This window comes from Gorilla gorilla, chromosome 6 (assembly GCF_029281585.2).
Source record: "Gorilla gorilla gorilla isolate KB3781 chromosome 6, NHGRI_mGorGor1-v2.1_pri, whole genome shotgun sequence".
Lineage (NCBI taxonomy): Eukaryota > Metazoa > Chordata > Mammalia > Primates > Hominidae > Gorilla > Gorilla gorilla.
The window spans coordinates 14,651,876-14,674,549 of NC_073230.2; the positions used below are offsets into that span (position 1 = coordinate 14,651,876).

Consider the following 22,674-nt stretch of genomic DNA (forward strand, 5'->3'; position numbering starts at 1 on the left):
AATTCCCCTACCCGCCCCCACCTTTTTTTTTTTTAAGAGACATGGTCTTGCTACATCACCCAGGCTGCAGTGTAGTGGTCATTCACAAGTGATCCTCCTGCCTCAGCCTCTTAAGTAGCTGAGACTACAGGCACATGCCACCTGCACCTGGCAGTGGTTAAAATCTTAATGATTATGTGGGCACATGCTTTATTTACTGATGGATTATTTCATTTTTATCCCTTTTCGTTTAATAAGATAGAAACTTCTGTAAAAGCTTTGAGAAAACTATTGAAAACTTAAGAGGTGTAGGCATGATTTGAAATACAACAGAAGCAGTTCTTTTGTTTTTATGTATTTACTTAAAGAAGCAAAGTCTCACTCTGTTGCCCAGGCTGGAGTACAGTGGTACAATCATAGTTCATTGCAGCCTTGTCCTGAGCTCAAATGATACTCCCACCTTGGCCTCCTAAAATTCTTTGATTACAGGCATGAGCCACTATGCCTGGCCCAGAAACAGTTTTGTTTGGTAAATCAGGCAGCATAGATACCGGTTTAGAAAAATCATTTCAATTGTAGCTCTCCGCTCCCCGCCGCAAAAAGCTAGATGGCTCTTGCAAGCTGAGCGGTATATTAGGTACTGGTGAGAGAAAGACACATGAGCCCATAGCTGCCATTTGTGGGGAGCTTTACTGATGAGTATATAGTAAAGGTGTAAATGAAGGAATAAGGAAAAATATGATGGGATAGTATTATAGTTTGGCCATGGGAGTTAGGGAAGGGGAGCAGTGGAAAGTGCTGAAACTAAGATAACCTTTAGAAGTTAGTTACAGGTCTGTGGAGTAGACAAAATCAGGCCAGGCACTCCAGTCATAAAGATTAAAATGGTCAGTCATCTGTATAAAAGGCCATGGAAGACTTGGAGAAAGGCTCAGTGTAGGCTTAGGGATGGGGAATGTCAGAAATAAAATGACAGAAAGGTGAACTAGAGCTGGACCCTGTGTACCAAGTTAAGCAGTTGGATTTAATTTTGTGGCATTGAAAAGTATTATATTTTTAAGACAGGACTGTTAGGTGAAGTCTCTATGGGGTTGTTTGCAGATAGTAGTAAAAGTTATTGGCCCAACGAACAATGATCAAATAATGGAAGGAGAAAAGTGTCATCAGAGTGGTTAAAATGGAGCAACGTAGAGATATTAGATTTGGGGTGGGGGATGAATAAGGTGAGCTGCTTTGCCTCCTCATTACAAGCTAGTTCTTGTGTATTGCACTAGTGCCTCATAAAAAGAATCATAGCAACTCTGAGAGGTAAGATATTCTGTTTTGCCTTATTTTGCCTTCTGAGAGTTTACACTGAAACAGTAGAAGATGTGCTAGTGACTATATCTTTGGCTCCTAGTACAATATTTAACACTTGGAAAGGTCCATTTGGTAGCACCTTCCAAAGATTACAGAAAACCTTGTAATTGGGTTTAAAATCAAATTGGTATAAATCTCAAACCGTGTTTCTATTTTTTTTTTTTGAGATGGAGTCTCGCTCTGTTGCCCAGGCTGGAGTGCAGTGGTGCAGTCTTGGCTCACTGCAAGCTCCGCCTCCGCAGTTCACGCCATTCTCCTGCCTCAGCCTCCTGAGTAGCTGGGACTACAGGTGCCCGCCACCACACCCGGCTAATTTTTTGTTTTTTTTTTAGCAGAGACAGGGTTTCACCATGTTAGCCAGGATGGTCTCGATCTCCTGACCTTCGTGATCCGCCCGCCTCTGCCTCCCAAAGTGCTGGGATTACAGGCGTGAGCCACTGCGCCTGGCATGGAAATAGTTATTTTTCATAAAATACATTATTTGTGTTAACAGGTAGAGGGTTTAACATTACTGTTTTGAATAGTTTATACACAGGCTTTTAGGGGAATGAAAATATTCTATGATACTATAATGACAGATATGTATCATTGTACATTTGTCCAAACCCATAGAATGTACAACACCAAAAGTGAACCATAATGTAAACTGTAGACTTTGAGTGATAATGATGTGTCAGTGTGGGTTTATCAGTTGAAACAAATGTACCCTCTGGTGAGGAATGTTGATACAGGAAGCTAGGCATATGTTGGGGCAGAGAGTATTGGGAAATCTCTGTTCTCCTCCTTCCTCTCAGTTTTGTTGTGAATCTAAAACTACTCTGAAAAAAATAAAGCCTTAAAAATTTTTCAGTTTTAATTTCTAATAAAAATCTAATCAATAGATAAAACCTACATAAATAAAAACTATTTGGAGATTCTCACTAATTAAGAGTTTAAAGGGATCCTAAGATTAATTTTTGAGAGCTGCTCAAGAAATATATATTCATTAAACTCAATTTAGAAAAATAATCTTAGTGGGCCCTTATCCAATTGAAATATTAGAAGCATTTTAAATATTTTGGTTTATTTTCTTCTAGTCTTTTTTTAGTATCACTTTTTTTAAGCACATAATTGGAATAACATTGTCTATAAAATTTTGTGTGGAATTGTATATGAAATTATTGTATATAAAATATTTGTGTTCACTTATGTTCTAATATGTTTTCATAATAAAATGTAATCTTCAACAATTTAGCAGTTGTATAATCTACTTAGTGGGTATATCTTAATTTACATAATTTTACCTTGTATTGATTCTGATTTGGGATATTAAATCTTTCATTTAGCACATCCTTGGAAGCTTATTATGTACAGGCACTGCTCATGAATGCTTTTTATTTTTTATTAAGATTTTCTTAGATTAAGAGTTGAGTGGCTGAGTAAAAAGAGGGGAATGTGCTAAAGAGAATCTTGTCTTTTGAGTTTTTTGTAGTAGCAGGCCATATAGCAAGCAATTAAAATTGATAGGAATTTACACAACTCTGTTAGCCAGCATAGGGTTGTGGAAAGTTATGGTAAATTAATTTAAAGCACTTAGAAGAATATCCTTTTCAATGAATAATTACTCAGTGTTAGCTATTTTTATTTGCTATATTATATTTTAGATTTGAGTGTTCTTTTTAATTTGTAATTCTAATATACAGGTGACCAATTCTGAAACTTCTCCCAGTCCCCAGACCTGTATCTCCAACAGCTTGCTCAACATTTCTCCATCAGTGTCCTACTGGTGCTTTAAAATATGGTATATGCTGAGCATTGATCTAAACAAAATCTGTCATGTCTTTAAAGTATCTTTATTCTTTTTTTTTTGAGACGGAGTCTCACTCTGTCACCAGGCTGGAGTGCAGTGGTGTGATCTCGGCTCACTGCAACCAAGCTCCGCCTCCTGGGTTCAAGAGATTCTTCTGCCTCAGCCTCCCAAATAGCTGGGACTACAGGCATGTGCCACCATGCCCAGCTAATTTTTGTATTTTTAGTAGAGATGGGGTTTCACCATGTTGGCCAGGATGGTCTTGATCTCTTGACCTTGTGATCCGCTGGCCTCGGCCTCCCAAAGTGCTGGGATTACAGGTGCGCCCAGCCCAAAAGTATCTTTATTCTTCCCTCACACTTGTTGCATAGTTTGAGTATAAAATTCTAGGTTGAAAATTATTTTTCCTCAGAATTTCAAAGGATTTTCTCTACTGCTTTTTAGCTTTCAATGTTGTGCAAGTCCAGAACCACTTATTTTCTGGTCTCTTGTATGTGACCTTTTGTTCCTCTCTCTGAAAGTTTGCAGGATGGCTTTGACCCATGCGTTCTGAGGTTTCATGATATGTCTTTATGGGTCTGTTTTTATTTACTGTGCTGGGTATCATTGGATCCTTTCAGCGTGAAAATGAAAATGTCTTTGAAATATTGAGTTAATGATTTCCTCTTCTCTTTTATCTGGACCTCTAAAGTGATCTTTAGTTTTCACAGTTTTTTTTCTTATTTTCTATCACCTCGTCTTTCTTGTCTTTTAACTTTGCTTACTTTCAGGGAGATTTCTTTATCTGATTTACAGCTGTTCTATTTGAGGTTTTCAATTTTCTTATATTTTAATTTTTAGGAGTCTTTTGTCTTCTGATTTTTAAAAACTGATACCTTGTTCTTCATGAATGCAATGGCATGGTATCTTTTCTCTCTCAAGATATTAATGGTGGTATGTTGTTTGTTTTTAAGTTTTCATCTCATTGCATAATCTCTACCAAATTCATTTAAATGGGACTATGTTTGTCTTTTTCTTTCTTATCAGAGCCATTCCTTAAAATGTCTGGTGATTGATAACTGGTGTTGGTAATTTAGACTAGCTAATAAAAAGCGAATTGAAATGTCTGTACAAGTTGTTGGGACTAATCACCAGTGGTTTTTAACTGTAGGATGATCCCACTGGAGTGATATATTGCTCAACCTCTTAGGAATTCCATAATGCAAATCCAAACAAAGTGGTTTTTAACTTTCTGTATCCAAAACTTAAACTGTAGCAGATGATGCCAGTGCTCTCTCCATAGGCCTGTGTTTCCTTCCTGCTATCAGACTCCTAGTGTCTGTTGATTCTCAACATCTAGCTCCTAAGGCTTGTTGCAAGGCCACCCTCACCATGCCAGAGCCTGTTTTGCCAATGTACATGCCATGGAAGTGTCTGGAAAATTTGCTTCCTGAAGACAGCCCTTAACCAATGACTAATGATATGAGTAAACTCTGAGGTGTGACCTACGTTAACACCAGAACTACCCTGAGGGACTGAGCTAAAATTACCCTCTATGGGACCTTCCTTGGTGTCTTACCCTTGCTTAGCTTCTTTCCCTTTCCTGTCCTGTTTCCCTACAAGGTTTTCCATAGAATACTTTCTAATAAATCACTTTGACACAAGCGCCTCATCTTAGAGCTTACTGCAAAAAGACCCAACTTAACGATAACTACTACTAATGGCGCAGCATTCTCTTTAATTGGAGTGAAATCAGACTGAAGTTTTCTATGCTGTTCTTTGGGTTCTGTTTGTCAGATAATGTCATCAAACTTTTATATTAAAGAATAATTGGTTAATTTCTGCTCCTTAATTTTCTGGAATGATTTATGTAGTCCAAAAATTATTTTTTTAAAGATTGAGAGACTTCATCCAGGAAAGTCTGGACCTTTTTGAAGTCTGGCTCTTTGACAACATTTTATTTTTTCTATGGTTGTCTATTAGGTTGTGTATCTTGAGTCAGATTTGATAATTAGCTTTCTTTTAAATAGAAATGTGTGTTTCATTGAGGTTTTTATGTTTAATAGCTTTTATACAAAGTGTTATTTTTTCATTTTGTCTTTGAACATGAATACTATTTGAATTCTGATTTGAACAAACCAACTGCGAAAAGACATTTTTGTGCTAATTGAGACAGTTTGATTACAGAAGACAGTTGTGGAAATTTGATTACAGACTGTGGGTTAGATGATTCCAAATAATTATTGCTATTTTGTTAGGCATTTAGTAATGGCGTTATAGTTTTTAAGAAAATGTTGATATTTTCGGACAGGTATACAGAAGTATGTAGAAATGAGATGACTTTATGTCTAAGATTTGCATTAAAATACTATAATCATTTGAAGAAAGAATAAAGTAAATATGCCAAATTTTGTATTATAATTCAATCTGTATGACAGGTATGTGAGTTTTTTTTTGTTTTATGCTTGTGTGAATATTTTTGTAGTTAAGCTTTTTTAAAAAAAAGTCAACTGAGTTACTTACGTGATGAAATTAGAACACATACTTCTTACAAGCACATTCTCTCCTATCCCCCTCTTCATTTCAATTGGCAACATAATGCCATTTTTGCCTAACTATAACATAAATTAATATCATTTTATTTTATGGAGTTTTTCTTTCTGGGATAATAACATTTCTGCTTTGTTGCACTATTATCACAGACAGGTTTTTCTTTTTTTGGAGATGGAGTCTTGCTCTGTCACCCAGGCTGGAGTACAGAGGCGCGATCTTGGCTCACTGCAACCTCTGCCTCCCAGGTTCAAGCAATTCTCCTGCTTCAACCTCCCCAGTAGCTGGGATCACAGGCACCTGCCATCAAGCCCAGCTAATTTTTAAAAATATTTTTAGTAGAGATGGGGTTTCTCCATGTTGGCCAATCTGGTTTGGAACTCCTGACCTCAAGAGATTCTCCCACCTCAGCCTCCGAAAGTGCTAGGATTACAGGTGTGAACCACAGTGCCTGGCCACACACAGGTTCTTTAGTTTTATATGGGAAGAGATTGCATGTCTTTTGCCAAGCCTTTCATTGTATGATTTCTCCATTTGTGAGTTTTATGGGTTTCGTTTTTGTTTTTGTTTGTTTTTTAAGGCCAGGGGTCACTCTGTCACCCAGGTTGGAGTGGAGTGGCTTGATCTCACAGCAACCTCCACCTCCCAGGCTCCAGCAATCCTCCCACATTAGCCTCCCAAGTAGCTGGGACCACAGGCAGGCACCGCCACATCTGGCTAATTTTTTGTATTTTTGGTAGAAACCGGGTTTCACCATGTTGCCCGGGCTGGTGTTTCGTTTCGTTTCGTTTCTTCAATTTAGATTCCTTGCTGAGTTACATCTTTAGGTAGTATATCAAGGGCATATGGGTACTGAATCTGTACATGTTTGAAAATGTCTTCCTATTATTTTGGTTCTTGAATGACATTTTGCTAATTATCTGAGACTGTGAGCATATGTTTTTCCATTCAAAAACTTCAGTTTTTACAGCATTTCTTTTGCCATATAATACAGAGGAGAAAGCTGCCTGTTTTTCCTTTGTGGTCGACCTAATGCTTTTCCTTTGCCTTGCTTGCTTTTTTTCCTGGATACTTAAAAGTTTAAGAATAAAGGTCAGGATGTTTTTAAATACTGATCTGTGTATATATTGCATTTTTCTGGTTCATATGCGAGGCCTTTAAATATTCAGATATATGGCCTTCATTTCAGTGCATTTTCTTTTATTATATCTTAGACTTTTTTCCTATTCTGTTCTTTTTTGGAATATAAGTTATCTCTGTTGGCTCTCCATTGCCTGTCTTTCATATCTGTCAACTTCTCTATAATTTCTTTAATCTCTTCAATTCCTAAATGTGTACAAAACAGTTCTGTATAGTTTATGACTTCCTTATTTTACATGGAATAAGTATTCAGAACTGGGTCTTTCACCTCTATTTTGTATCCTGTGTTTCATTTTTTTTCCACTGCAAGATTTTTATGTAGAGTCGATACATTTCTATTTATTTTTAAAATAGAATCAGTTCTAGCTAATCTTAAGAAATGTGTGGATGAAAATCTTTTTTACTTCTTTCCACATAGACAATTGTTTTATACATCATTTGGATCATTCCCTTTAAATTTTAGCTGGAGTTTTGTGCTGCTGCTGGTTGATAGTCTCTGTGCAGACATTTAGCTGCCTGAGAGAGGTAAATAGGAGATCTGGGACCTGGGGCAAGTGCAAGTAGAGATTTATCTTGATCTTTTCTGTGATTTTTTTTAAAAGACTCTGGGAGATTGGATGTGTGTGGGGGTGGGAAGCTTTACCAGACTGGGGGTGTATCATTCAGATTTGTTTGGTATATTCCCCATTTTGTCAAGATGAATAGTGTCTCAGTTAACAAATTGGGTTTAATGGTTTAGAACATATTTTTCTCTGCATAGTTAACTTTGATCCATAGTAGCTTGACACTGTTTTATAGTCCAACTAGCAATGTATAGTAATTCAGTTTCTCTACATCCCCACCAACATTTGGTGGTGTCACTATTTTTTAAATTTCAGTCATCTTTATAGGTGTGTAGAAGAATCTTGTAGTTTTAGTTTGCATTTTCCTAATAATGAATGATGTTGAATATGTTTTCATGCTCTTGTCATCTATAGATCTTTGGTGAAATGTCCTTTGCCCATTTTTTATTGCATTTTTATTCTTGGGTGTTCTTGGTTTTTTGGTTTTGAGAGTTTTTTTTTTTTTGAGACGGAGTCTCACTCTGTCGCCCAGGCTGGAGTGCAATGGCACGATCTCCGCTCACTGCAACATCTGCCTCCCAGGTTGGAGTGATTCTCCTGCTTTATCCTCCTCAGTAGCTGGAATTACAGGCACACGCCACCACGCCTGGCTATTTTTTTTTTTGTATTTTTAAGTAGAGACAGGATTTCACCATGTTGGTCAGAGGCTGGTCTTGAACTCCTGACCTTGTGATCCACCCTCCTTAGCCTCCCAAAGTGCTGGGATTACAGGTGTGAGCCACTGTGCTCGGGAATTCTTTTTCAGATATGTGTTGCTATGGTTTGAATATTCCCTCCAAAACTCATGTTGAAATTTAATTGTCTTTGTAACAGTATTAAGAGGTAGGACCTTTAATAGGTGATTAGGTCATTAAGGCTCTGCCCTCATGAATGGATTAATGCCATTATCACAGGAGTAGGCTCTTGATAGGAAGGATGTTTTGCCCCGTTTTTCTCTTTGTCTTGTGCACACTTCCTTGCCATGTGATGCCTTCCATCATGGGATGACCCTCACCAGGTGCCAGTGCCATGCTCTTGGACTTCCCAGCCTCCAAAACTGAGCCAAATAAACTTCTGTTCTCCATAAATTACCGTGTTTGTGGTATTCTGTTATAGCAGCTGAAAATTATCTAAGACATGTACTTTGCAAATATTTTCTTCCAGTCTGTAGTTTGTCCATTCTGTTAATAGGGTCTTTCACAGAACAAGAGATTTAATTCTGATAAAGTTTAATATCAGTTTTTCCCATTTATAAATTGTGCTTTTGGTTCCAAGTCTAAGAGCTCTTTTCCTAGCTCTAAATACCAAAGGTTTTGTTTTTCTTAAAAGTTTCATACTTGCATGTTTTAACATTTAAGTTTATGATCATTTTGAGTTAATTTTGTCTCAGGTGTGAGACTTTGGTCTAGGTTTATTTATTTTTTTGCCTAGGAATGTCCACCATCATTTGTTGAAAAGGCTGTCTTTGCTCCATGACTTGCTTTTGTACCTTTGTCAAAAATCAGTTGAGCATATGTATGTGGGTCTGTTTCTGGGTTTTCTGTTCTGCTGCATTGATCCTTGTGTGCATTCACCAGAACTATAGGGTCTTGATTCCTGTAGCCCTATGATGTCTTGAACTCACGTGACTTATCCCTCCCCTTTTTCTCATTTTTCAAAACTGTAGCTATTCTAGTTCTTTTGCCCTAACCTACAATCTTTAGAATAATCTTGTCTGTCTCTACAAAAAAATCTTGCTAGAACTTCAGTAGAAATTGCATTAAGCATGCACGTCAATTTGGGGAGAATTGACCTCCTTACTAAGTTGAATTTTTAATTCCATGAACGCAGTATGAATCCTCATTTATTCGATCTTACTTGATTTTCTTCATCAGCATTATTTAGCTTTTGTCATACAAGTCGTATACATGTTTTTTTAGCTTTATACATAATTCATGTTTTTTTTGAGCAATTGTAAATGGCATTGTATTACTTTAGTGTCCTTGTGTTCATTATTAGTATATAGAAATACAATTTATTTTGGCATGTGTATCTTATATCCTGTGACCTTGCTGAATTTACTCTTTGTAGCATTTTTCTTTTCACAAAATCCTTGAGATTTCCTTCACAGTCACATTATCTGCAAATCTGCAAATAGGGATGGTTTCATTTTTTCCATTACAATCTATGTGCCTTTTCATTCTCTTATTTTTTTCCTTTATTATACTGGCTAGAATTTCCAGTACTATATTGAGTAAGAGTGATGAGAGTGGACATCTTTTCCTTGTTCATGATCTTAACGTGAAAACATTCAGTCTTTTACCATTAAGTGTACCATTAGCTGTTAGTTTTTGATACTTGTTCTTTATCAAGTTAAGGAAATTCCTTCTGTTTTTGTTTTTCTGAGAGTTATTTGTCCTGAATATTGGATTTTGTCAAGTATTTTTTCTGCATCTTTTCATTTGTGTGAATTTTCCTTTTTAGTTGGTTAATAGGATGAATCGTGTTGATTTTTAAATATTGAACCATCCTTACATACTCAGAATAAACTCTACTTGGTCATAATTCTTTTTACATAATGCTGAATTCTATTTACTAATACTTTGTGAAATACTAATACTTCATTAAGTATTAGTACTTAACATGCTAATTCATACTTTTAAGTATTTTTGTTTCTGTATTTCTGAGAAGGGTAGTAGTCTGTAGTTTTTTTTGTACTGTCTTTGTTGGATTTTGGTATCAGGGTAATATGAACTTGATAAAATGAATTGGGAAGTGTTCTCTCCTACTTTTTGGAGGAGATTGTACAAATTGATGTTAAAACATTAAAAAATAATTTTTAGAACATCTGTTAGAATTCTCCAGTAAAACCATCTGGACCTGGAGATTTTTGCGGGGGTCGGGGGCGGGGGGTGAGGGGAGTTTTAAAATTGTGAGTTCAGTTTCTATAAATAATTATATGGCTGTTCAAATAATCTATTGAGTGAATTGTGATGGTTTATGCTTTTCAAGGAATTGGTCCATTTCATCTAAGTTGTCAAATTTATACATGTAGAGTTGTTTGTAGTATTCCCTTATTATCCTTTGATATCTGCAGGGTCAATAGAAATATCCCCTGTATTATTCCTGCTATTGGTAGTTTGTGTCTCAATCTTTAGAGGCTGTCCATTTTATTAATCTTATCAAAGAACCAGCTCTTTTTTTTACATTTTAGGTTCAGGGGTACATATACAGGTTTGTTACAGAGGTGAATTGTGTGTCATGGGGGTTTGGTGTATGTAAGCATAGTGTATTTAAGTGTATTAAGTGTATTTAAGTGTATTAAGCATAGTGTATTTAACCAATAGATAGTTTTTCAGTCCTCACCCTCTTCCCTCCCTCCAGTCTTAGGTAGTTTCTGGTGTCTGTTAGTCCCTTCTTTGCATCCATATGTCCTCTGTGTTTAGTTACCACTTATAAGTGAGAACTAATAAGGTTTTCTTTCCTGTGTTAGTTCACTTAAAATAATGCCTATTTTAAATTTTATTAATTTCTGCTCTTTATTATTTTATTCCTTCTTGCTTTGGGTTTATTGTGCTCTTTTTGTTGAGTCTTGAGGTAGAAGCTTAAATAATCAATTTATTTCTCTCTTTTTTAATGTAAACAGTTAGTGCTATAAGTTTTCCTCTTAGCACTGCTTTTGCTGTGCCGCTCTATTGTTTCCAAACTGTTTCTTTGCTATTTTTACTTCCCTGTATCATTAGCAAAACTAAACTCCAGGAAAGCAGGGAAAGGTACTTGCTTTTTGCTTTTCCCAGTATATAGCATAGTGCTGTGTATTTGAAAATAATTTTTGAGCTTTAAAACTTAGATCTCAGCTTGGCAGCTTACATCTGCTTATAACCAGGAACTGGAAGAAACACAATACAAATATTCCCTAAAATTAGAAGAATACTATTAAGTATAATTTTACTTGCAATAAACCCTCTATAAATTTATTTTTGTTCGTTGAAAAGCATATGGAAAACACTGTATGGGTTAAGTCTTTAGCTGTGTGTTTGTTTTTTGTGTTTAAGAATTTATATAGAGAAACATTTGAGTTTTTTAATGGCAAAATTAAAGAGCAGAGGCATGAACATTTAGTCTGAAACCAGTTCCAGTCTCTCAGCAAACATTAACATCCTCCCAGTCCATTCTTAGAGCCCGTGGACTTTTCAATATCTTATTTGCACCTCAAGATTTATAAATAGAGCAAAAGCAGTTTCTTGTTGGACCTACTGATGACATAACCTTTTAAGTATTCCATTTAAAGATAATTTTAGGGAGAAAGGGAAAGGATATGGAAAGTTAATAGACAGCTATAGGTGCGAGAGTGGTGTGTGGAAAAACTAGTGAATTTTAAATGAAATGGGGGTGAAAATTCCAGTTTACCAGGTTGGCTGGCTGGTTTGGGTCAATTTAATTAACCTGTCTCATACTCAGTTTCTTCATCTGTAATATGAAAGGGATACTGCTATCGAGTTTTCAGGTTGCTATGAGGATCAGAAAAAAACATAAAAATTTCTAACATGGTACCTCACATGTACTATATTTGTAAATGTAAGGTGTGTGACTGTAAGATTTATATCACTTTCATAAGGAAAATCTTTTGGGAAAATATAAAGATGTATCAAAAATTATTTTAATATGGTTAGAAGAGGGAATATATTTTGAATACATAAATGCAGCAAGTGAATGCCATAATCCAGAGTAAAATCAGAAGTACCTGATTGTCACCTTGGCAAAATGTGGTATAAAGTGTTAAAATTAAAAAAAAAAAATAACTAGAATTTCAGGGACTTTATTGTGAATTACACTGACTTCCTGAAAGCCTGAAAGGAAGAAGACGTGCACTCATGGTAAAGGGCATTAAAATCTTGGTGAAAGAATATTCTTGAACTGGTGGAGTGGTTGAAAACCAAGCGTAAGAGAAGAGGTTAAAGGCTGTATCCTCAGAATTCTCTGGCACCCATGTAAGAAGACCATGGAGTAATATTTACAAAGTTCTTAGGGAGAAGAAAGTTTGTGCAATAGCAGACATTCTGAAGCCTGCAAGAATTTCAGATGTGGCACCGATTAGCACCATTAAAAAAAACTGCTTGCTGAAACCCAGCTAACAAAAACATGATATTAATGAAAAACTCAAATTTAGAGGAGTTGTGATTAAAAAGGACTCTTGGTGAGCATGGAATCTAGTTTAATGTAGCTCCAGGATTAAGCAGTCATGGAATTACAGTTCATAATTCATATAATGTAAATGATGTACATTTTTACCAAATAAAAGCAGTTAACAAAAATTGGTTGTGGCAGAGGGAGTGTGTGTGTATGTATATGTGTATATATATATTTGTACATGTGTGTATCCATGCTGATTTCCACATTTCACAGCAAGAAATCAATAGATAATGCCTAAAATTGAGCTTATTTAATGAGCCCTCCAACTCCTTTCTGTTTTTTTTTTGTAAACTTTTCTTAATTTTTAGAGGGATCCTTTAGAGGATGGGGGTCATATTACAAATGTCTAGGTGACATTCAGATTTTTTAGATTCATTTCCTTTCCTTTATTTACCATAAATTCAAATAAATCTAATTAATATGTTAATTCTTTAAAAACGAGATGACTAATATAATTCCCATTCTGTAAAACTGTAGTGTTATGGTTTGAATATTTGTCCCCTCTAAAACTCATGTTGAAATTTAATTCCCAGTTTGGCAATATTAATAGGGCCTTTAAGGAAGTGATTGGTTTATGAGACAGACCTCTGCCCTCATGAATGGTTTAATCCATTAATGGGTTAATAACTTAATGGGTTATCATGGGAAGGGAACTGTTTTGGCTTTATAAAGAAAGGGAAGAGGAACAAACCTAAGCTAACACGTTAGCATGCGTATCCCTCATGCCATGTGATGCTCCGTGCCACCTCAAGACTCTTCAGAGAAGAGTCCTCAACAGCAAGAAGGCTCTTACCAGATGTGCCCCCTTTGGCCTTGGACTTTCTAGCCTCCGTAACTGTAAGAAATAAATGCTTTCTCTTTATAAATTACCCAGTTTCAGTTGTTCTGTTATAAATACCAGAAAATGGACTAAGACATAATAGCAAAGTGGTTAAGAGTCTGAATTCCTGATTCAGATTGCTAGTGTGACTCTCTGTGTCTGAATTCATCTGTAAATGGGAATACTAGTCCGTACTTTATAGTTTGCAGATGCTCTTAGTACAAATGTTAACTGTAATTACCTCTCCTATTTTTGTTATTGCTAGAGATAAACCTGTAATGATAATCACAAAATATTAATGATTGTTGTTTCTGGGTAGTAGGACTTGTGATGGTTTCTTCCTTCTAAATCCTTTTTTAACAATGAATAGCATAAAGCTGTCCCTTTAAAAATAAAATTAAAATATAAATTTTAGTTGTCCCGGGAGTTCTTTTGTATCTGAAACCTCAGTTGTCAAGCCTGGAAATCTGTACTTTTAAAATATCCTCAAGCGATTCTGATTACACATCAGGTTTGGAAGCACTTGGCATAAAGAACTTCCCCCACCCAATTCAAAGAAATAGTATTTAAGCCCTCATAATGTGCAGTGTGGTTAAGCTGTGTCTTTTTCCAGTCTAGTCTACCTCAACACTCTTGTGGACATGATTTTTGCCAAAAATCTGAGTGAGCTTTGGGATGCATTCTACCCCCATGAGATGGCTATTTTATCCCAGGAGCAGGAAAAAAAAAAAGGGGAGTTTACAGTTATTTAGTCATAAGGCCGGAGTCCTTTAAATTGGAAGGGAATGTGGTAAACACAACACAAGAGGAGCCAACACATTCTGAGTGTGCTGATACTCTGGGGGAGAAGAGTAAGAGAGTATGACAGGCATCAGACAGCATCACAGAACATTTTAAAGTTAAAAACAATTATGTAACACCAAGAAGTCAATTTTCCCTACATTCACTCCAGGATAGATGCCTTGCTTAAAAAGTGCCTCTTCAGCTAAGAAAAACTGTGTCCATAAGTACTTCACTAGCTTTCCACAAACTAAGTTTTTTTGTGTTATAGAAGTAGGCTTGTTTTGAAGCTCAGCATGTCCTTGGAATATGATTGAGTAGCATGTTAGTATTCATAGTTGATGGAGCTGGGTTAGCACTTCTTTAACTTCAGATATCCATATGATGATAGAAATAGGGATTTTCTCTGGTCCTGCAGTCCTTCCTCTTCTCAGTCACAGTGCTTTCTGCCTAAGTGGTACTGAATGGCATTGTGACTACTGCTTTCTTCTCCAGTGCCAGGAGCGGTAGACTCTGCAGCAGTAAAATACTGTCTTTGTTCCTTTCTGAGATGGTGAAGTGGCTGTGTATGGTATTAAGGCAAAATCACAGCTAGGACAAAAAGCAATGGAAAACCAAGATCAGTGTGCTGTAAGGCAAAGTGTTAGTGAGAGAATCAGAGGATGTAGAGAGTGACAACTCACTATCTGCTAATGTTACCTTAAAAGTCTTGCTCCAGGTTCACTGCTTCAGTCGTATTCTGCTTGTCTTCCTCCATAAGAAATTAAGAGTTAAAACATCTTTCATTTACTTCTCTTGGCTTCATGTTTTCAATTCATGGTACTTTCATATCACATACCTCTATTGTAGATTGTCTTGATCATGTATACTGCTGAAGGAAGGACTTGTATAATATCAAACAGATACTTGACTAATCAGTTCTCTGGCTGTTTGAATGAAATTTCAAACCAAGATTTCTGGTTAGAGCAAGGTCTAATGAACTGGGCCTCAGACAATCTAGATATTTAGAATTTCAGAACAATCACTTAAGACAGGAGGGATATGTTTTATTGTATCTTCTGGATATAAAGATTACACTAACAGCCAACCTGAATGAGGGAAAGGGGGCAGTAGGGAGGCAGAATTTGAGACCCCCTCATCAGAGAAAACAGCAGAAAGACATGGTAAACTTGTTTCTGCTTTTCTTGTGGCAAATTTGATTGGGTGTAGAGAGAAGGATCGTTGAGTGGGGCTATGTACTCATCATCCATGAAGGCCTACCTTTCTGAACTTGAAGGTACAGTCAGGATACAGCAAAAGGTGTAAACAAGTATCTGATAGTTTCAGATGGTTAATTTACATCTCAAGATACTGGGCAGCTTTGCTTATACTGTGCTGTTCTTCACCTCTCCTCTTCCTCTTAGGGTTTTTCTTCCCAAACTGGAATTACAGTTCAGGAGAGAGCTTGAAATATAAGATATATAATGCAGCATAAGCATGGTGTGTTGTCATGGCATGTCAATTTTACTTGTAGATTTTGGGATAAATATTTTTATATCAAATGTGAATATATTAAGTATGTACTTAATGGGATAAAGACACATGAAGGGGTTTTTGTATACACTTTTTACTGAAATAAATGTTAATACAGAAAAGTATGTAAAATCATAAATGTGGAGCTTAATGAATGTCACAGAGAACAAGCCATGTAACTACTAGTTTTTTTTGTGGTATCAATAAGCTTTCCTTTTATTACTGTTTGTATGGTATATCTTTCTATATTTTGCTTTCAACTTTATAAATCTATTTAATATGTGTCTCTTGTAAGCTGCATGTAGATGAGTTTATTTTTCTCGAGTCTGGCTGGCAATCTTTATTTTTTAATTGTAGTTTTTAGTCTATTTGCTTTTAATATAATCATTGATATGTTTGGTTCTAAATCAACCACCTTACTATTTATTTTCTATTTGTCTCATCTATTCTATAGTCCCTCTTTTTTTTTTTTTTTAACATTGCCTTGATTTGGGGTATTTTCCCATTTCATTTTTTTGTATTTGAATTTAATTATATTGTTTTACTGTTTGTTTGTTTGAAGATTATATTATACATCCTTGGCCTTTTAAAGGCTATTATTAATTAGTTTTTGTTTTTAAACAACTCCTGGACAGTGAAATGACTTTAGAGCTCTTAAACTCTATGGATCCTCCTTATACTTTTTGATGCCAGTTTTGTAATTTGTTTTAATGGTAATAATACTAATATCTTGTGAGACTTTCAAAAAATGTTTTATTATAGCCAATATTTATTTGGATTTACTTACATACATACCCTTTTTATGACTCTCCCTTCCTTCCTACATCTCTGAATTTTTATCTGAAATTCTTTTCCTTCTGCCTGAAGAATTAGAATAGACCTGTTAGTGATAAATTCACTTAGGTTTTGTTTTTCTGAACATATTTTTAAGGCTCATTCTTGAAGGACATTTTTGCTGGATACAGAATGCTAGATTGGTAATTCTGTTCTTTTAGCACTTTAAAAATAGTTCACTGCAGTCTTGATTCTGTTGTTTCTGCTAAAAAGTCAGCTGTCAATCTTATTACACCTTTTAAGTTTTTTTCTCTGTCCTTGGTTTTCAGTAGTTTGACTGATGTACTTAGGTAATGTTTTCTTTTTCTTCGTAATCTTCATTGGGTTTTGTAGATTTTTAATGTGAGGCTTGGTACTGTGTCAGTTTTGGAAAATATTCAGTCATTATTTCTTTAAATACCACTTCTCCTGAGTTATGTCTCTTCCCTCAAAGGTTCCAGTTAACACTTACATTAGACCCTTTCACTTTATTCTGTTTTTTTGCTCAATTCTTTTTCAATCCATTTGTTTTTCCATACTTCATTCTGCGTATTTTCTTCTGACGTAGCTTTTTAGGTTATTAATTTTTTTCTTCAGCTGTGACTATTCTATGCCTAATTTCTTAATCTTGCCATTTAATTTCTTGACTATATTAAGAATAGTTATTTCTAAGCTAAAAATGTGAAAATCTTATTTGAGTCTTTTGGCTCTGTTTCTATTGTCTACTTTTTTGTGTTTAGCCGTAATTTTCATCTTGATGCCTGGTTGTTTTGGACATCGTGTATCAAAATTTTGTCCATGTTGTATACCAAAAAAAAAAAAAAAAGAAGTAGTGATAATTTGAGGTTCTTCATGATTTTATATTTCTCCAGGAGAATATTTTTACAGTTAGGCTAGGGCGGATCATCCAGTCAGTGGCTGAGATGACTCTAACGTAGACTTCAGCCGTTGTAAAGATTGGTCTAGTTTTGTTTTGTTCTTATTCTCAGATTGTAGCCTTTCAGAGTCCTTGATAAGAGCATAGGTGTTTTTCAGGACCTCTTCTCCTAAGCAGACTTTGGACATTAATTTCTGCTTAGCTTTATTGCCCTTGCTGTTTTCTCTTTCAGAATCAGTCATTGTCTTGAGGATAGAGCTGTGCCAGATGTCTGGTCTGCCTCTTTCCTTCCTTCTTCCAGATTTTGGCCCTACTAATTCTCACTGCCTTGATATCTTACCAGTGTCTTCAAACACATATTTATATTTTTTTACATTTTGTTCAGTTTTTCTGATTGCACTTGGTTGTTCTAAAAGAACCTAGTCAGCCATTCCAGAAATACATGAAGTTGTTTTGTTTTTATTATTGTAGTGGTGATTGTTGGTTTGTACTTTTGCTTTCACAAAATATTTTAAAGCAATTTCGATTTTTAGGGTTATATTTCCCAGACCTCTACTTTCACTGCCCATTGCCCTCTGCTGTTAGTGGTGATTAGGTGAAGAGTTTGAGAAATGTAATGGAAAGGGCATGGGTTTGTTTTTTTTTTTTTTTTTTGAGACAGAGTCTTGCTCTGTCACCCAGGCTGTAATACAGTGGCATGATCTTGGTCCTGCAGTCCTGCCTCCCAGGTTCTAGTGATTCTTCTGCCTCAGTCTCCCAGGTAGCTGGGATTACAGGCCCGTACCACTACGCCCGGCTAATTTTTGTATTTTTAGTAGAGATGGGGTTTCACCATGTTGGCCAGGCTGGTCTTGAACTCCTGACCTCAGGTGATCCGCCTGCCTTGGCCTCCCAAAGTGCTAGGATTACAGGTGTTAGCCACCACGCCCAGCCGGGCATGGGCTTTTTAAGCACACAGACCTACATTCAAACTGTGGCTCCTTCTGATTGTGTCAACCTATATGAATTACCTGTTTAAAATTACCTTTTTAAAATTTCTCTTTCCTCATCTGCAGATGGGTTTAGTGAGAATGAAAAAGGACATTGAAATTAAATTTTATTTAAAATGAAATAATGTATGGACAGCTTCTGGTATATAATAAATGCTTAGTAAACTTATTTTTTTAATTATCTTGAGGAATAGGAAACTAGAGTTAAGACCAATCTTATAAGGAATTTAATAGAAGTTTATAACTTCACCATATAGTAATTGTTGACAAAAGCTTAAAAAGGGCGTTTATGTCTATGTTTGGTTGTGGGGCAGTTCAACAGGCATCTGTGTCCCAGGTACCCTGCTTAATCTCGTTAATATTATAGATTCCATCCAAAATCTAGATCTTGCAGTATAGAGCAGAGGTCAGCAAACTTTTTGTTTTTTTTTTCTGAGATAGAGTTTCACTCTTTTGCCCAGGCTGGAGTTCAGGGGTGCAGTCTTGGCACACTGCAACCTCCGCCTTCTGAGTTTAAGTGATTATCCCACCTTATTCTTACCAGTTCTTCCCAAGTATTCACCTTATTCTTCCCAAGTAGCTGGGACTGCAGGCATATGCCACCATGCCCAGCTAATTTTTTACCATGTTGTCCAGGCTGGTCTCAAGCTCCTGACTTCAAGTGATCCACCTGCCTCGGCCTCCCAGAGTGCTGGGATTACAGGCATGAGCCACCGTGCCTAGCCAGCAAACTTTTTGTATAAAGGGCTAGGTACGGTTTTGTGAGACATATTGCCTCTATTGTAGCTATTCACTCTGCTGTTTTAGGGCAAAAGTAGCCATAGTCAATATATAAATGAATGGGCATGGGTGTGTTCAAATAAAACTCTATTTACAAAAACAGGTAGCAGGCCAGTTTTGGTCCATGGGTCCTCAAACTGTGCTGACCCTAGTCCTCCACAAGCTACAAAGGTTTTTTACATTTGTAAAGGATTGTTTAAGAAGAAGATGCAACAGAAACCACATGAGACCCAAAAAGCCAAAAATATTTTATTTCTAGTTCTTTACAGAAAGGGTTTGCTAACTTTTGGGTTGGAGAATGGGTGGTGGTTGCTACCAAAGAAAAAGAAGTAGACTTCCGTACTCAGAGTTAACAGCAAAGAAAGAAAAACAACATGACAGGTAGTCCTGGATCCACAAAGGATCCTGGTGGGAAGAATAGGAAATTCTGTGTGCAATACTGACATACTTATCCATACCCCACCCCAACTGTGACTGTCCTACTAATTAATCTGTTTTTATGGATTTTCCATAATGTGCTGTTTTATCAGCAAATAGAGGGGTAAACTCATAGATAATAGCTAAATACTGTTAGAAATTAACTTTCCATTATAGCTAAATGTTACCAGAATTTTTACTCCGGTTATGTATACAGCTTTGATTTTATAACATCCTGCTAATTTTTGTTCTTACAGAAATACACTTTCGGGAAATGGCCTCTAAATCCTGGCTGAATTTTTTAACCTTCCTCTGTGGATCAGCAATAGGATTTCTTTTATGTTCTCAGCTATTTAGTATTTTGTTGGGAGAAAAGGGTGACACCCAGCCTAATGTTCTTCATAATGATCCTCATGCAAGGCATTCAGATGATAATGGACAGAATCATCTAGAAGGACAAATGAACTTCAATGCAGATTCTAGCCAACATAAAGGTATGGTTTACTTTATTAAGCAGTAAACATAAGCAGTATTTTAGTCTAAATTTTGTCATATTCCTGTCTGTATCTGTTAATTAAAATGGGCTATATATTCCAGATATTAAAAATAATTCTTGGTTTGCCTCAAGAGAAGGGAATTGCTAAAACTCAGATTTATTTAGGGAATAAGATATTAATTTTGAATTAGTTTTTAAGTACAAATAGTTAAGAACCCATGATTTGGGGAAGGGCATAACTATTCAGATTTGATTTGTTTCTGAAATGTTTTTCTAGGATAAGTTTTGTTATATGTGTGTCTTTGGTTTTTGTTACTTGTTTTGGTCATAGCTTTTGCTTAAGTCTTGTTTTCCTAGAGAAACTTGAGGTGTATGTAAGTTTCAATTTATATTTTTATAATTAGTTAATATAACTAATCTTTTTTTTCCTCAAGAGGCACAAAGAACAAGGAAGTTAAAAACCAAGGATGCGTTCTAAAGACTTCATTTTCTCCTAGCCTCCTACCTCTAACCAGATTTCTCAGTTGAGTTATTTATGTGTCCCTTAAGTGTTGGTTATCTCCAAGTTTCTGTCCTTTAGCTGTTTGTCTGTGTGACATCATTAACCCGCCTAATTTTAATTTCCTTCTATTTCTTACTGTCTTTAGCCCAGTTCCAGACATTGTGAGATGACATTAACACAATGCAAAGATCTCTGCAAAATATGGTTTGACAGAAAATAATATAAGTAGCTTGAAAACAATTGGAATTCTGGGATGCAGAGGGTCCACTATTCAGAGTTTTTTCTCTTCTCTTCTCAGTAGTAAATTATTTCTTCACCACCTCTCCAGCAGAGGTTGAATGGTGAGATTTCTAAGCCTGGTTCCATTTTATCAACTAGCAAACATACACATACTATTACAAAGTATATCGTGTTTTGTGATTGTTTATGTAACAGTAATTCAGCCCTGAGCAAGTGCTCTGTGTTCTTACAGAACAGTTTGGTCACTGTGTATTTGCTCTGTAGCATAGCTACATGTCTTTAGGTGATCAATTGGAGGCAGAGTTCCCCACTAATAGTAAGCCGTACTAGGCCTCACTACAGGCATGTGTATTAGATACATACTTGTCCAGCTCAATGGCCTACAAAATGTGGGGTATGCTAAAAGTTTGTCTACTCCCTTCAGCCTCAGCATGTGTAAACTGAGTCTCCTTTTCCTTCCTACTCCTAGAAGTTGCTCTTCCTCCTCTATTCTTTCTTTTATACGGCTCATTACCATCTGTCTGTGCCAGAAATTAAGAAATCATGGTAGGTGCTTGCCTTCACATGCTAGCCAATTTGATTTGTCAGTACATTCTAACAGTGCTACTTCTTTACCATTTTTCATCTCTTTTCCTCTCAGTCCTCAGTGCATTTCTGATTCAGGCCTTCAGCTATACCCATGTACCTGCACTCAACCAAACTTTACCATTCCTTTTGGTGAACTTATAACCTATTTTCTGTATTATGTCTTTATTTTTTATCTTTCTCTTTGTTCTACCTAGGTCGCTATCTACTGCTCTGTAGGATTTATTAGCCACTATTTTCCTTCAGCACATTGAATCCTTTGTTCATACCTCTATAATAACATCTCTTAGTATTTAGCAATTATTGGTTTGTGTGTCAGGCTCAGGCTCCCTAAATGGACTGAATTCCTCTGCAGCAGGAAATGTGTCTTACTCATTTTTTTCATCTCCTATGCCAGCCCATGCCCAGTACAAAGCAATTAGTGAATGAAAAATTATTTATCAAGTTCAGCAGTGGACAGACCTGTCTTACCTGAATGAAACAGATTGGGGATTCCTGCATTCACTGTTTCTATCCATTCAAGGTTTGGTATATTTGTATAGCCAAGAGATTGGGCTCCTCAAAGATATGAGATGTCTATGCTTTCTGACTGAAAGTAGGGTGATTTTGTCTGCTATTGTCCTTTTGGATTGTGAATCTTGATACTCAGAGGGACATGAGAAATTTTATTTATTTATTTATTTTTTGAGATGGAGTCTCTCTCTGTCACCCAGGCTGGAGTGCAGTGGTGGGATCTCGGCTCACTGCAAACTCCGCCTCCCGGGTTCAAGCAATTCTCCTGCCTTAGCCTCCCGAGTAGCTGGGATTACAGGCGCCCACCACTATGCTTAGCTTATTTTTTATATCTTTTTTAGTAGAGACAGGGTTTCACCATGTTGGCCAGGCTGGTCTCGAACTCCTGACCTCGTGATCTACCCACCTCAGCCTCCCAAAGTGCTGGGATTACAGGCATGAGCCACTGTGCCCAGCTGGGACATGAGAATATTTTTATGTTCCACCCAGCTTTTCCCATTATTCCCTCTCAGTTGGTTAACTGGTATATTATATGCCTCCATTGTTAATTTCTCATAGGACTAAGCTTCTGTAACTTACTGTTTGACCTTAATTTTAAGCATATGCTTCGTCAGGATACTGCCCAGAACATTGCTACTGAAAGTTGGTTCATAGACTCATTCTGGTCCTATAACTAAAGAATGTCTGCTTATTTGGGAGTAAGCAGAAACTTTTATTGTAATTGGAGTAATTTTGTCTGAAGCTAAAAATAAAAATTTAGGGCTTGTTTTATTTTTCTTA

The 22,674-nt window shown here is 36.3% G+C and overlaps 1 protein-coding gene across 7 annotated transcripts in view; it reads left to right on the top strand.

Moving 5' to 3' along the window:
* The window catches only part of C1GALT1 (core 1 synthase, glycoprotein-N-acetylgalactosamine 3-beta-galactosyltransferase 1), a 123,808-nt gene that overhangs the window by 60,001 nt on the left and 41,133 nt on the right, over positions 1-22,674 (top strand). For all 7 annotated transcript variants that reach the window (XM_063708378.1, XM_063708381.1, XM_004045095.5 and 4 more), the window contains exon 2: positions 19,816-20,052. In XM_063708378.1, the coding sequence (XP_063564448.1) occupies positions 19,833-20,052 (220 nt within the window). In that variant the 5' untranslated portion in view covers positions 19,816-19,832. The remainder of the gene's footprint in view (positions 1-19,815; positions 20,053-22,674) is intronic.